The following is a 15,398-nucleotide window of genomic DNA, read 5'->3' on the forward strand; positions in this document are numbered from 1 at the left end:
CATAAGGCCAGTCTGGGATGATTCCAGACACCCCAGAGTCCCTAAGCACAGCACTGTCAGGAATGATTCCTGAGTGTGTGCCCAAAAAACTGGAAGGGGGGGGGGAGGAAGGAAGGAAGGAAGGAAGGAAGGAAGGAAGGAAGGAAGGAAGGAAGGGAGGGAGGGAGGGAGGGAGGGAGGGAGGGAGGGAGGGAGGGAGGGAAGAAGGAAATGAGATTTGAACATTTGAGCTCATGTTCTTCAAATATAAAGAAATGGTATTTTGCCCTCCTGGGGACCATAAGGGGGTTTTAAGTACAGCTTTCAACAAAGACCCAGTACCTCCATGGGGAACCTCAGTGTGGAATTTCCTGTATTTTGCACCTTGAGCACGAAGACTCCTTCTTATAGAAGGAGCACTGCTTAGGAGCACCTCTTTCATCACTCACCAGGTCCTTCCGCCCTCCTGATGGAAATGTATTTCTCACCCAAACCACAGAGCTTCCTACCTCTCAAAGCAAAAGAAACCACCAGACTGAAACACCAAACAGAATAGATACCCAACCTATAACAAGCTGTAAGGTGGAGACCAGTTACATTAGGATTCTGGGGGGTAAAGGAGGGATATGTGGGAGACAAGCTGGGAACAGGAGTGGAAGGAGGACAACATTGGTGGTGGGAAAGCCCTTCATTCATTGTCACTATGTACTGTAAATAATTCTGTGTAATGAACTTCAGTCACAATAAAAAAAAAATAAAAAAAAAAAAAAAGCAAAAGAAACCAACCCCAAGCCAGGGCTTGAAAATATACCCAGAAACCACATAGAGTGGTTTGGGCTTTTTAAAATATTTTTAGCCTATCGGTCCAGCAGCCTAAGTTTTTTTTATTTTTAGTATTAAGGAGTTTGAAAAGCTTAAAATGAGATGCTGAGATGTCCTAGCTCTCCACTGTAACTGCCGGCACTCCTCAGAAAAGATTTGTGTCCAAATTTCAAACGGGAACCATCAACTGTGTCAATGGTTTAAGAAAAGATATACTAAAAATATGTTAGAATGTTCCTAAGAGCCTTGAGAGATTATAAAGGCAAGCTCGGGTTCAAACAACAGGTGGCCTGAAGAGCAAGGAAAAAAAGAACACCATCCGGCCCTGTGTTTGTAGGGTGACAAATAAGTCCACTTGGATCCTGAAACTGTTTTTCTCCAAGCTCTGTGGTCACCGGCTTGGCTTCATTAGGACAGTAAAACTTTCCAGACGTGCCCTAGCTCTTCTGAGACATTTGGTCCTCATCATTCTGCCACCATTTACCCACATCCCCCAATGAACCAGGCCCGGGGGGTTCTGCTTTGCAAAGATCCCAATGGGGTGGAGGGGGGCCAGAGGGATAGTACAGTGGGTAGGGCGCCCGCTTGCCTGGCACAGGGCTGACCCTGGATCTGACCCTGCTAGCTCAAAGGGTTCCCATCCCATATGGTCTCCCCCAGAGGAGCACTCTCAGCAGTGATCCCTGAGTGCAGAAACAGGCCTAAGCGCTGAGCCTCATCGGAGGTGCCAGAAATAAATAAACATCAACAAGTAAAGTAAATCATTTAAAAAGTCCCCAATAGTGAGAAACTTGGGAGAAAGCGTTTGCATCTATTTCAAATTCATGTCTTCCTTCCCCCCCACTTGGCTAGGCCAAGATGCCAGTGTTGCAACCCAAGAAAAGAGGATGCAGCCCCCAGCCCCCTTGGGGAAGGGCCCCCCTGGGTGGGCGAGTGGGTGAGCAGCCGCAGTCTCCCTAGGTGAGCGAAATGGGGGTGAGCTCGTCTCTTTCGGGGAGAGGGGTCCCCAATTTCCTTCTCGTAGGCCCTGGACGAGCCCGCAGTGACACAACCTCCTTCCCTCCCTCCACCTCCAGCTCTCCAGGCAGGCCAGGCGGCGCAGCGCGGGCCCGGGACGAGTCGGGGCGCGCCCGGGGCGCCAACTTCACCTGACCCGCTCGCCGGGGAGGGAGGGGTGGCCCGGCCTGGCCCCGGGTCCGAGGCGCGGCCTCCAAGGGCCGTCCTGCACCTGGGCTTGCTTGCAAGATCTCGGAGCTTGCTCGCAAGATCTCCGGGCCGGATCCGGCTGAGGCGGGGTGGGGTGCGCGGGAGGCGGGCGAGCAAGGTCGGGCCCCCCCCCCCAAACCACCGATCGCCCGCTCCGACCCCCACGGCAAGGCCGCCGCCTACCTGCATGCCCGGCAGGCCCGCCTGCACCGGGGAGTGGGCCATGGCGCTGGCTCGGGTCGGGGCCGGCGGGCGGCCACTTCCTGCGCGCGGGCGGGCGGCCTGGACGGACGATCGGAGCGCCGGGCGCCCGAGCTCGGCCCGGCCCGGCCCCCAAGGGGGACCCCCGAGGCTCAGCGGCGGGGGCCCGCGGGCCGCGTCTCCATGCAGGGGCGGGGGCCTCCTCGAGCGCTGCTGCGGCGGCGGCGATCGCTGCTCCACTGGCTGCCTGGCTGGCTGGAGCCCCGCGGCCTGGCCGGGCCCGCGCGCTGGAGCCGGAGTGGGCGCGCCCCGCCCCAGCCCCGGCCCGCCCCAACCCCGGCCCCGGCCCCGGCCCCGAGCCCGCCCCGCGCTTCCGGGAGGGGGAGGAGAGGGGCGGGGCGTGTCCCTTGGTGGGCGGGGCCAGAGGCGGAAAAGGCGCCGTCTGCGGAGAATGAGGCGGGCCTCGAGGCGGATGGGGCGGGGCTAAAAGAGGACAGCGGGTTTGCGGCCGGAAGGGGCGGGGTTTCTGGGCGTTCTAAACAGGGTCTGCGAGGGAGGGGCGGGGCCTCAACGCGGATGGGCGGGGCCTCGAAACGGATGGGCGGGGCTAATAAAACAGGGCAGGATTGGGGCGTGGCCTCCGGGAGGGCGGGGTTTCTTTGGGTTCTTGCTGATGGTGGGCGGGGCTTCGAGGAGAATGGGGCGGGGCTACATAGGACTGGAGGGCTTTTAGGCAGTCCAGACGGGGGTCTGAGGAGGACGGGGCGGGGCCTTGAGGCTTATGGGGCGGGGTTTCTAGGCGGACGAGAGGGGCCGCTAGGCGGAAGAGGCGGGTCTACGGAAGACGGGGCGGGGCCAGAGGTGGCCGGGGTGGGACCTTAAGGAGAGTGGGCGGGTTTCTTGGCCTATGAAAAAGGGTCTGAGGACGACGGGGCGGGGCCTCGGTAGGACGGGACGGGGCCAGAGGCGGAAAAGGCGGGGTTTCCAGCCGTACGAAACGAGATCTGCGGCGGATGGGGCGGGGCCTCTAGACGGAAGAGGCGGGGTTTCTAGGCGTTCTATACTGGTGCGAGGAAGGGGCGGAGCTTCTAGGTGGAGGGGACTACAGAAAACGGGGCGAAGAGGCGGTCTGATAGGTTCTGCTAAGGATGGGGCGTGGCCTCGGGGACGGGGCGGGGCTAGAAGCGGACAGGGCTGGCGAGCCTGAGTGGATGGGGCGGGGCTTTGGTGGATGGGGCGGGGCCAGGTTCGGACGGGGCCTGGTCGGGTGTCTCTGTTGCGGACGGGCCTGAGGAGAATGGGGCGGGACCTGTGTGGGTGGGCGGGGCTTGGAGGCGGATGGGGCGGGGCCTCGAAGCGGAAGGAGCAGGAGTCGGGACTTGAGTGGTGCAGGCGATCCTGCGGCAACTCCTGGATACTCGCTCTCCTAGAAAACCCACTTGGGCTGCTGCTCCCCGAAGCCCAGGGGACCCCCTTGGACTCTTGATCTCCGCTGTAGACGCAGCTTCCTGAGAAGTGGGGCTCCAGGCACCCATTCTGGGCTGCATCGGGCCTTCAAACTACAAGTCTCCCTGAATGTTGGGGTGAATTTTTGCAGCCCAGCAGAGGGGGAAGGGGGAGAGGCCGCAGCCGGCTGGCCCTTCCTTCCCAGGCCTTGGTTTCTTGCAAACGGAAAGAAACGCTGGGCCCCAGCTGTGGGCCGAGCAAAGTGAGCTGGTGGCTGGCTGTGAGAGAGGCGAGTGGGGACCAGAGGCCTGCTCCCCTGTTCGTCATCTCTCCCCCCATCTACTGAGGAAAGAACTAAGGGGTGTCCCTGCTGCAGCGCCCAGAAGCCTTGTCATTTATGGTGACAGTGGCAGCCACAGAGGATGGGCATCCTCGCCCACCCACCCCCATCCACCCACCCAGACCCCCTACAGCATCGCCCTACCAGGCGGGGCACAAGCCAAAATGGACCCAAAGAGCTGAGCCTTTAGGAAGACACCCCCCAAGTCATCCAGGTGTTAATCTCCAAGTAAGAAGCACCGATACTCGGGTATGCCAGAAGTAGTCTCTGAGCACCACCTGGTGTGGCCCAAAAACCAAAGAAGAAAAGTGTCATTAATGGGCAGGAGAGACTCTCACCCAGGTAAGGTGGTGGTCCCCAAGTTAGAAGTGTTGATGATCGTCACTAATTGGTGATCCCAATTAAGGAGCATTGATACTTGGGTAAACCCAGGTAAGGAAGGGATATTAATGCTTGGGTAAAGCCTGATGATTCCCAGGTAAGGAAGGAATATTGATTAATACTCAGTGAAAGCCAGGTGATCTCCAGGTAAGGAATGAGTCTTAATACTCAGTGAAGGCCAAGTGATCCCTGAGCAGGAAATATTGATAGTTAGGGGAGGGTCTCTGCAGCTAAGGAGTGATGACCCCCGAGTGCCAGGGTCCCCTCTAGAAACAAGCTTTGCCTGTTTCTCTTAGGGTTCCCCAGGTGACCTTTCTGGCCTTCCTAGTGACCTGGAGTGCTGCTGGCTTGGAAAGTCCTGTCCCCTTCACTCTGGGATGCCAAAGAGATAGCAGCAGACCCAAAGTCCATGCAAGTGGGTGTTGGAGCAGGGAGATACCTCACAAGGCTCTGTTGCAAAGGCCCAGCTCGGTCCAGGCACCCCATACTCCAGGAGCACTGACCACTGCCTGGTGTGGACTGGAGAAAAGGAATGATAAATAGTCAAGCAAGTTTAAGAATGAATCTTAAAAACGCCATTCATAGAGCCAGAATGCTAGTATGGCAGATAGAGCTCTTGCCACCCAACCCTGGTTCAATCCTTGACACCCCATGTGGTCCCCCAAGTACTGCCAGGAGTGATTCCTGAGTGCAGAGCCAGGAGTAGTCCCTGAGCACCACCTGGTGTGGCCCAAAAAAACAAAAAAGAAAAGTGTCAGTCATGGGCAAGAGAGACCTCAGTGGGTTGCAGCATGGTCTTTCCTGGTGGGCTCCAGACCCCTGAGGAAACAGACTCTGCAACACACCGATGAGGCTCCCACCACAAGGCTTAATTTTAAAGCAGTAGGGAGAATGTCCGTTCTCTTCTATGCAGGAATTCAAGAAATTCTACCAACGGTGCCCACCCTAAGAAGGAAGCAGCCCAGAGGTGCTTGGCGGAGTGTATAGAGACACTGTGTTATGGAATTTATCATCCTGGGCCCAATTAAACATCTAACAGATTGTTAAGTAGATGGCACTGAGTGCTGTGACTAAGGTTTTAAAAAGTATGTTGTGGAGCTGCCAGAACTATAGCACAGCTGATAGGGTATTTGCCTTGCATGCAGCCAACCCAGGTTCTATCCCTTGCATCCCATATGGTCTTCCAACCACTGCCAGGAATGACTCTTGAGGACAGAGCCAGAAGTAACCATGAGCACCGCTGGATGTGGCCCCCAAAACAAACAAACAGTATGGTGGAGGGACTGGATAGATAGAATAACAGGCTTTTGCCTTGTACAAGTGACCTGGGTTCAATCCCTGGCATCCCAAAACTCCCCAAAATTAAAAGTATGGTGGAGTCCAATATTTATAACACAAAAACTATTTTCTTTAGATATGTCTAAGACTCAGAGCAGACAATATGTACAGTGTCATTACAAATGGCTTTCTAGGTGTGAAGTTTAGTAGCAGACATCATTGATGTATATATCTGTACAGAGACTATTGTGAACATCACAGAAAAGTCTAGAAGTCAAGACCCCCAAGATTTTAACACCTGCAATGAAAAGTGATTTATTTTTGTTTTCTTCATAGCCAACCAGTAGAGACCATCATACTAAGAGATCAAAAGCTCTTTTTAGAGCAGCAGAAATGAAGCCACAAGATAAAAAGGATGGTTGGGCTTACGTGCCAGACACTCACTTGTGGTGACACCACAGGAAACCCTCAGACACATGGGTCCAAGTTTTTTTAATTTTGTTCATGTTTGTGTGTGTGTGTGTGTGTGTGTGTGTGTGTGTGTGTGTGAATGTGTATTTTGATCCATACCCAGCAGTACTCAAGGGCTTCTGGCTCTGCCCTCAGAAATCACTCTTGGCAGGGTCGGGAGACCATGTGGGATGCCAGGGATCAAACCCAGGTCAGACACATGCAAGGAAAAATGCCCTCTCAGCTGTACTATCACTCCTGCTCCTCAGGTCCCACTTTGCAGCTGGCCAGTTTCCATCAAAAACCCCATTGTATTCAGTTTGGGTTTGGTTTTGTTATTTCTGGGGGATCACTCCACACTAGGCCGTGCTGGGGATGGCACCCAGGTTACCCCTGTGCAAGGCACACACCTTCCTCCTGGATTGCCTCCCCAGACCCCGAAATCCCACTATGCATTTGGAAACAAATGTTAGCAACAAATGTTGCTAACGGACATGGCATAGCTGGACACAGTTTCACATTTCCTGGTTCCCAAACCAGGTTTAACTTCTTGCTGGCACTGAACTTCTGAACCCTGGGTCAGAGATATATGATGGTACACCATTCTCCAGAGATGAGGAGAAAAATAAGGCAGGAGTTTGGAGGTGAGGGGCTAGGGATATGGTTCTGCCTCATTTCTTTAAGTGTGTCCCCAAAAACTCCCCAAAATTAAGAGTACAGTGGAGTTCAATATTTAGTAACATAAAAACTATTTTCTTCATATATGTCTTAAGATTCAGAGCAGACAATGTGTACTGTGCTGTTGCAGATGGCTTTAAGGCCTTCTTTAAGGCCCTGGGTTCAATCCCCAACAACAAAAAAAAAAAAAAACAGTACCAGAACACTATATTGCTATAACACACTCTGAACCACAGTGTATAGTGAAGAGAAGAAAAGAAAGAGTGCACAAGGACAGGGGTCAAGGAGACTCAGTGACATTGGTGGTATTAAGGAAGGACAGAGTTAAATGTCTACAGTGCTGAAATCAAGAGACCCCAACTTGAACAAACAAGCTTAAAGTAAGTGCTTGGTGGGGCCAGAAAGATAGCACTGCGGTAGGGCATTTGCCTTGCACATGGCCGATCCTGAAGGGATGTGAGTTCGATTCCTGGCAACCCATAAGGTCCCCCAATCATGCCAGGACTGATTTCTGAGCACAGAGCCTGGAATAAGCCCTGAGTACCACCAGGTATGGCCCAAAAACTAAAATAAATAAAAAATAAAATAAGTATCTAGTATGATAACAGGCTGTGAGGTATGGGATGGGCTCTGAAAACATTGATGGAGGGAGGTTGACACTGGTGGTAGAACATTCCATGTCAAAAACTCAGCTGCGAATAACTTTGTAAATCACGATTCTTTAAGTTAAAAATAAATGTTTTTAAATCTGGGAGGAAACTCTGAGCATGGCAGGATATGGCCCCAAACCACCCCGTGCCCCAAATAAATAGGTGGTCCTTGCTCGGCTCCGTTGTGCCCCAATCTTCCTAGAAAGCCTTCCCCTCCCTCAGCTGAGGTTTGATAAGTGTCTAGTGCCAGATAAGGCCCTGCCCAATGGCTCATGGCATTCTTTCTCATTGGAACACATTTTTGGAATGCCAGCTGTATATGAGACTGCGATCTACTTGGACATGGAAATGCTGGATCCTTGAGCTGGAAAGCTAATGCTGGCCTTGAGGTAGTGCATGCAGCAGGCCCATAGCCACCAAAGGGTCTCCTGAGCACTGCCAGGTGTGGGCCCAAAACAAAACAAGAAAAATGCTGGATCTGTGGATGTTTCCTCTGAAAGGCACAGTTCACCCAGCATCCTACTTCACAGTTGTTCAACACCAGAGTGATTATATTCCAAGTCACAGTAGCTCTTGCTTCCACAGAGGAAATAAGATTAACTCCACAATGTCTTCCAGCCATTTTCCCTCCACCCTCCACTTCAAATAACACCCCATCCATCACCTACCACTAAAATTTCAGAAGGCGACATTTGGGGGGTCTCCATAGAGATCAGGCCGGTCTCCATGGAGATACTTCCTAACCCACTGAATTATTTTCATTGGCCTGGCCTTCTTTGTCTTCCCTGGTAACTGAATTGGCCAGTGACGTATATTCAGGACCACAAAGGACCTTCCCATCGCCAGTAAGGAGGGTCCCTCTAAAGATAGAGCCTTTGGTGAGGGGCTTGCCCAAGCCAGCTGGCAGACTCCAAGGAGCTCAACACGCAGCTGAAAACCAGAATCCAACAATCAGTCCCTTCAATACCCCCAAATGCCACTTTTACAAAGAACAGCCAGACAAGGAGCACATTAGCAATTTAAATGCAACGATAAAGGAGAGGGACGATTTAGCCCCTGAATTTAGGAAACCAGAGTCGATGGGGTCAGGAACTGACAGCAGGTTTGACAGAATTTTACTCTCAGCTTGTAGGTGACGCAGAGAAAGACAAGTGACTCGAAGCAGGGTAAAGACACACTGGGCCACAGGGATCTCTCTCCTCTGCCAAGGGCCTGTGCAGACAGGTTTCTTTTGTTAGTTTTTATTTGAGTGAAGCTGCATTTCTCTCTGCTTGGGCGGCTACCTCCACACTATTGGGCAGGGGTCCTACCTAAGAAAACTAGGAGAATGCAAGCTTGGCAGCAAGTTGTGAGGGTATGTTTTGTTTAGTCCCCCTATACCACTCCTTGCTTCCAAGTTTCCATCTTTGCGTGCCCCTCAGATGATCTGTGTGAGTCGAATCCCTTGGCTCCTGAATCCTTGTGCTGTTTGATGTGGGCACACCCAGATGATCTCATTTAAACTGGAGGGCTTTGGAGGCAGGGGATGGTGCCAATGGTGGTACCAAAGGCTGAGAGCAAGCAATGCCCCTGCTAGTGTGGTCTTCCAAGAACCCCAAGTGGAACACCCCCCCCAAACATGGACCCCCCCTCCCAACCAAAGAATAAATGCATTGCATTAACTCATTTACTGAAGTGCTGGTTGTTTATTTTTTCCTCTTTAATTTTCTGGATTTGGTCCCCATCCAGCAGTGCTCGGGGTTTCCTCCTGGCTCTACACTCAGAGATCACTCTTGTGAGGCTCAGGGGACCATGTATGGTGCTGGGGATTGAACCCAGGTCAGGCGTGCAAGGCAAGCTCTCTACCCAATGCAATATCACTCCTAAAGTGCTGCTTTTTTTTTTTTTTTGCTTTATTTAAACACCATGGTTACAAGATTGTTCCTAATACAATTTGTTTGAACATATGACTTATTTTATTTTATTTTATTTTATTTTATTTTATTTTATTTTTTGGCCATGCCCAGTGATGCTCAGGGGTTACTTCTGGCTCTGTGCTCAGAAGTCGCTCCTGGCTACTAAATGGGACGTCAGGATTCAAACCACTATTCATCCTGGATCTGCTGCATGCAAGGCAAATGCCTTACCGCTGTACTATCTCTCCGGCCACTCCTAATACAGTTTGTTTTGTTTTCAGTTGCAAAGTTGTTCATGATTGAGTTTCCTATATACAGTGTCCATCACCCTTCACCAGTGCACATTCCTGCCACCAATGTCCCCAGTTTTCCTCCTACCCTCTGCCCTGCCTGCCTCTGGGGCAGACTTTTATTTTTCTTTCTCTCTTTCTCTTCTTTATTTTTTTAAGGCACTGTGGTTTGCAATATTATTAGTGACGGTATCATGCATATCGAAGTGCCTCTTTAAAGGGCTCTTTTATCAAGACAGTCACATTATGACATCACGAGGGTGAAGCTAACATCAGATTTATGGTGGAAATGGGGTGCAGCTCAGCCTCGAGCACCTCCCATCTCCAGCCCACCTGAGTTAGCCTTTTCCTTCAGGCACTGCCCAGTGTGTACATTTCACACCGTGAGGAAGTGGGAACCTTTGAATCCTCCCAGCACTTCTGCTAACAGGCATTGCTTGCTATGTCCAGGGTGGGGCCCCTCCACTTTATCATGAGGACAATGAGTGCTTTTCTGCAATTACATGGATGACTGAGAGCAGAGTGAATGAGTGAACCCCCAGGGTTCAGGGTGAACTGCATCTTACTGTAAGAAAATATTGAGTCACTCCCACCAGAAAAGGGTTCTGCAGGATTGGGCCCCAAGTCCCTGGGAAACTATAAACACGTGTTTCATACTAGGGGCCTCCAAAAAAACATTTTTTTTGCACCAACACTTCCTTGGTCTCTAAGGGTCACTGTGCCTTGAAGATGCAATTTACCAGTGGGGGGGGGGGGCTGTGGATTGGGAGCACAAATCATGGTTCCCTGAGCACTACCAGGCATTGAGCAGCAGATAGCCCCTGAAAGTTGAGAATCTTTGTGCCTCTCCACATCTCTCTCTGCTGGCCTCTGTTGGGTTTCCTACTGTTGCCAGGTTCTCTTGCTGCGATGCCAAGATCTGGTGGGACGGTCCAAAGAGTCCGAGCTGGGAATGTACCCAGACGAGACATGGGAATGAACCAGTGTCACCGAAATAGTGGGCAAGGTGAGTAGTAAAACAGGCTAGGCTCTTGCCATGTACTCGATGGACCAGGGTTTGGTCCCTGGCACCTCAGGGGAGGTCCCCCAAGCCTGCTAGGAGATTTCTGATCTGATATAATACACTCTTTTTATTTGGGGGGGGGTTTGGGTCACACCCGGCAGCACTCAGGAGTTACTCCTGGCTCTATGCTCAGAAATCACTCCTGGCAGGCTTGGGGGACAATATGGGATGCCAGTACTCGAACCACCAACCTTCCACACGCAAGGCAAACACCTTACCTCCATGCTATCTCTCCGGTTCCTATAATCCACTCTTTTACTGCCTTGCATGTGAAACTACATACATAGCACCTGGACACACATGAACATGTGCACACACACAACATGTGTGTCTGTTCATACAAAATGCATGTGCACAGGGGCCAGAGCAAGGGCACAAGTGGTAGGACATTTGCCTTGCACGTGCTGACCTAGGATGGATCTCGGTTTGGTCCCCCGATGTCCCATATGGTCTCCCAAGCCAGGAGCGATTTCTGAGCACATAGCCAGGAGTAAACCCTGAGCATCACTGGGTGTGGTCCCCACCCCCCAAAATAAAATGCATGTGCACAAATGATGCACATGTAAGCGCATGCACAATGTAACATACAGGTATGAATGTACAACCAGACACAACTATGCAACCACAGCTACTATGGAACAGTACATGTATGTGACACAGGACATGCACTACACATAGGTACGGTGCACAGAGACCCTTGCACACACCTGTACATATGTTGCTTTTCCCACATGGATTATTTCGAGAGGACTTGAAAGAAAGTGCAGGGGTTAAGCAGGGGTCTCAAACTCTCGGCCCACGAGCCCTTTGCGGCCCTCCATCAACATTTTGTGGCCCTGCCCTAAAGGAATCTTTTTTTGTTTTGTTTTGTTTTAGTTGTTTGGGTCACACCCCCCAATGTTCAAGGCTTACTACTGACTTTGCACTCAAGGATCACCCCGACTTTGCCTCCTGCGGCCCCCGGGTAAATTGAGTTTGAGACCCCTGGAAGGCATTTGCCTTGTACCTGGCAAAATCCAGTTGGATCCCCTGCTCTAAGCACTGCTAGAAGTGATCCCTGAGCATCGTTGTGCGTGGCTTTGAGCTAATCCCAGCTTTTTGCTTGAGGGCTACTTCTGCAGGGACAGCACTGAGGACCCCAGTGACACCAGGGATTGAGCAAGCCCAGGGCTCCCTCACACAAAGCACGTGTCCCTGGCCTCTGGGCTCTCTTCTGCGGCCATCGCGGTGACCTGCTGAAGGGTGAAGGGGAGCTGCTCTCAGGAGATGGCACAACTTCAACACCGGGGCACGGCGGTCACTGCTGTTCTCAGTTCCGCTTCCACACTTATGTCCTGGCATCTCATCAGTGGGACCCGAGGGGCGGCGGCTCTGCAGATAGATGACATCACCACCAATGGGCCTGAGAGCGCCTGCAGGAACGGGAAGCCCTGGCCGGCTGGGGGGATGGGGTGGGGTGGGAGGACACAGAGCACTGCCACTGCAGGTCCTAGAAACTCAGAGACAGCTCACAGCCCTGTGCATGACATCTTCAGCTCACACACCCTCTCTCTTGTCTGTGCAGGATCTGCAAAGTATGGTTGGGGGGGGGGGGGTGTTTTTGTTTTGTTTTGTTTTTGTGGGGGAAGGTAGTGCTCAGGGAGAGCACTCCTGGAAGAGCTCAGAGGACCATATGGAATGCCAGTGATCAAACCCAGGTGGGCTATTTGCAAGGCGAGCATCTTCCCCTCAGTCCTTTAGCTGTACCGCATGCAGCCTGGTTTGGGGACTCCAAAGATTTAGCCTGAGAAGGAAGCAGGCGAGACAGAGGCCCTAACTGTGAGCTGTTTCGCTGTCATTTCAGGTCAGTCTATATCCAGCTTTTCCTCAAGGCTGGTAGCGGCATGTGAGTGTGACAAACATCTGTGTCCTGGGCAGCTGGATAGAGCCAACATCCACGCTCACAGACAGGGCACTGACTTCCAGTATACCAGCTCATGGTTCACCAACGAGGTTTCACAGTGTAGACATACTCGAAGCTTGTCATTGGTTGTCCATGAAGCTCCCAGGGCAACAGCTGGACCAACCTGCAGGTAAAAGATCATTGGGGTCAAGGGTCAGCAACTTCCCAAGCACCAGGGCACCTGCTGCTTCTTAAGTTCTCCCCAGAACCCTGTTTCTCTGGCACCACTGCCCCCTGCTTCTCCCTCCTCCTTGGGTCCCAAGCAGCAGAAATTCACGAGGGTTGGGAGGTGCCCCAGAGACTCACATATGCTGGAATCTCAGATTCGGTGATCCCCAAGCTTTGGGCTAGGAGTAGCCCTTGAGTACTGATGGGTGTCCCTGAAAAAAAAAATATTTGAGACCAGAGTGTTAGCGCAATGGGTAGGGCATTTTCCTTGCATGAGGCTGACCTGGGTTCAATCCCTGGTATCCCATATGGTTCTCTGAGTTTGCCAGAGATAATTCCTGAGTGCAGAGCCAGGAAGTAACCTGACTGCTGCCAGGTGTGATGCCAAAACAAAACAAAACAAAACAAAAAATCACAGCTGACTAGGTACAACTGAAGAGACTAAATCAACAAAAATAATGTGCAGGGGCCAGAGAGATAGCAGTGAGGCAGAGCATTTGCCTTGCATGCAGAAGGACAGTGGTTCGAATCCCGACATCCCATATGGTCGGTCCCCTGAGCCTGCCAGGAGCGATTTCTGAGCAGAGAGCCAGGAGTAACCCCTGAGCACTGCCAGGTGTGACCCAAAAACCAAAAAATAAAAATAAAAATAAATAATGCGTGATTGCATACACTGAAATTCAAAACATCATGTTGGACAAAAGCTGAAAAACCACAAAACTATGCTGCCAATGCCACATGCTTCTACTTACATAAGTTTTTATTTTATTTTTATTTTATTTTTGTTGGGTTTTTTTTTTTTGGTTTGTTGTTTTTGGGTCACACCCAGCAGTGCTCAGGAGTTACTCCTGGCTCCATGCTCAGAAATCACTCCTGGCAGGCACGGAGGACCATATGGGATGCTGGGATTTGAACCAATGACCTTCTGCATGAAAGGCAAACGCCTTACCTCCATGCTATCTCTTCAGCCCCAACTTATGTAAGTTTTTAAACCAGATCAAACCACCCCAAGTGCTAGTTACCTAGAGTGGTTGAATTGGGGTGCAGGACAGGGAGAGGATAATGACTGGAGATGGGGATAGAGGTCCATTTCTGCACTGAGTTAGGTATATTCACTTTGAATTATTTATCCAGGAGCCACCCCTGAGCATCACGGAATGTGGCCCATGAAAAAAAAAAGCATCCGACCTCAGTGATTCTGTTTTGATTTTTGGTGAGAGGGAGATAAGAGTTGAGGAATTTCTTCCACACTGGCTTATCTTCCAGGGAGTGAGGTGGGTGCCTGAAATAGTGACTTGCACAACAAGGTTTGCCCCCCCCCCCCAGGGAGCGTGGGGGAGGATTGGACTTGGTGACATGCAAAGCAAGATCCGGGCTGGTGTCTCAATTCTGTCCTAGCAGAGAGGAACAAGCCCAGCCAGGAGAGAGATGCAGGGAAGAAACACAGCCGGACCAGGGGGACAGTGCAAAGGCTTTAAAGACCCCAACGGGAAGGAGGGTCTTTGAGTGTGCAGACCTCTGATTAAGATTGGGGTGGTGGGAGGGTCTCCACAGCTTTCAGGCAGTGGGCAGAGCTTGGCCCCTATTTTGGGGGTAGCTGGGAGGCGGCTGTGGCTGGAACTGTATGAGAAGAGAGAACAGAGTTCAGGGAGGGTGCCTGGGGGTGGGGGTGAGGGAAGACAACCCACTTTATCTGTGTGAAACGGGAAGCTGTGGGGAAACTGGAGCAGAGGTAGGAAATGATCTGACTTCAGTGGGAAGTGTGTGCCTGGGAGGCGCCGAGCTGGAAAAGGGGAAGAAGGGTGGAAGCAATCTGCAAGGCTGCTAGTGTGGACCACACCCCAGGTACAAAAGGAAAGGGGTATCATTTAGGATTTGGCAGGGTTGCTGAGGACATAACCAGACGACTTCAGGGGCTATTCCTGGCTCTGTGCTCAGGGATCACACCTGGAGGGGCTCAGGGAAATTACATGGTACTGGGGACAGAACTGGGGTGAGTTGCACGCAAGAGCTTTATTCCTGTACTATCTCTGCAGTTTCCAGAATTTCCTCTGTGGAAGGACAGAGTAAGAAAAGGAGCCTAGAATAAGTCAAAGATTTCAGCTTGAGAGAGAGAAAGAAAGTGCTTTGTAAAGCAGCTTTTATTGAAATGGAGGCAGGCTGAAGGGAGAAAGGCGGCTGGGAGGATCAGGGATCAGCCGTAGCGGAAGGAACTGTGTTCTGCCAAGGCAAAAGGAAAAAAAAGAATAAAGGAAAATAATCATGACCACTACCACCATCACAAAAAAATAAATAAATAAAAAGGAAGAGAAAATATATTTTTTTTGTTTTTGGACCACACCCGGTGGCACTCAGGGGTTCTTCCTGGCTCTCTGCTTAGAAATTACTCCTGGCAAGCTTGGGGGACCATTTGGAATACTGGGGATTGAATCTGGATTCGTCATGTCCACGGACAAATGTCCTATCCGCTGTGCTATCGCTTTGGTCTCCAGAAAATGTTTTTAATTTAAAAAAGAAAAAGTAGGGCCAGAGAGATAGCACAGTAGTAGGGCGTTTGCCTTGCACACAACCAATCCAGGACAGATGGTGGTTTGAATCCCAGCATCCCA

General features: G+C 51.5%; 1 protein-coding gene across 1 annotated transcript in view; it reads right to left on the reverse strand.

The window, feature by feature from the left end:
- The window catches only part of STK24 (serine/threonine kinase 24), a 43,029-nt gene extending 40,789 nt beyond the window's left edge, over window positions 1-2,240 (reverse strand). Inside the window, 1 exon segment of the mRNA XM_049778636.1 lies at window positions 2,191-2,240. Within this exon segment, the coding sequence (XP_049634593.1) occupies window positions 2,191-2,232 (42 nt within the window). The 5' untranslated portion in view covers window positions 2,233-2,240.
- Window positions 2,241-15,398: the final 13,158 nt, after the last annotated feature.

The sequence above is a fragment of the Suncus etruscus genome, chromosome 8 (assembly GCF_024139225.1).
Source record: "Suncus etruscus isolate mSunEtr1 chromosome 8, mSunEtr1.pri.cur, whole genome shotgun sequence".
NCBI lineage: Eukaryota > Metazoa > Chordata > Mammalia > Eulipotyphla > Soricidae > Suncus > Suncus etruscus.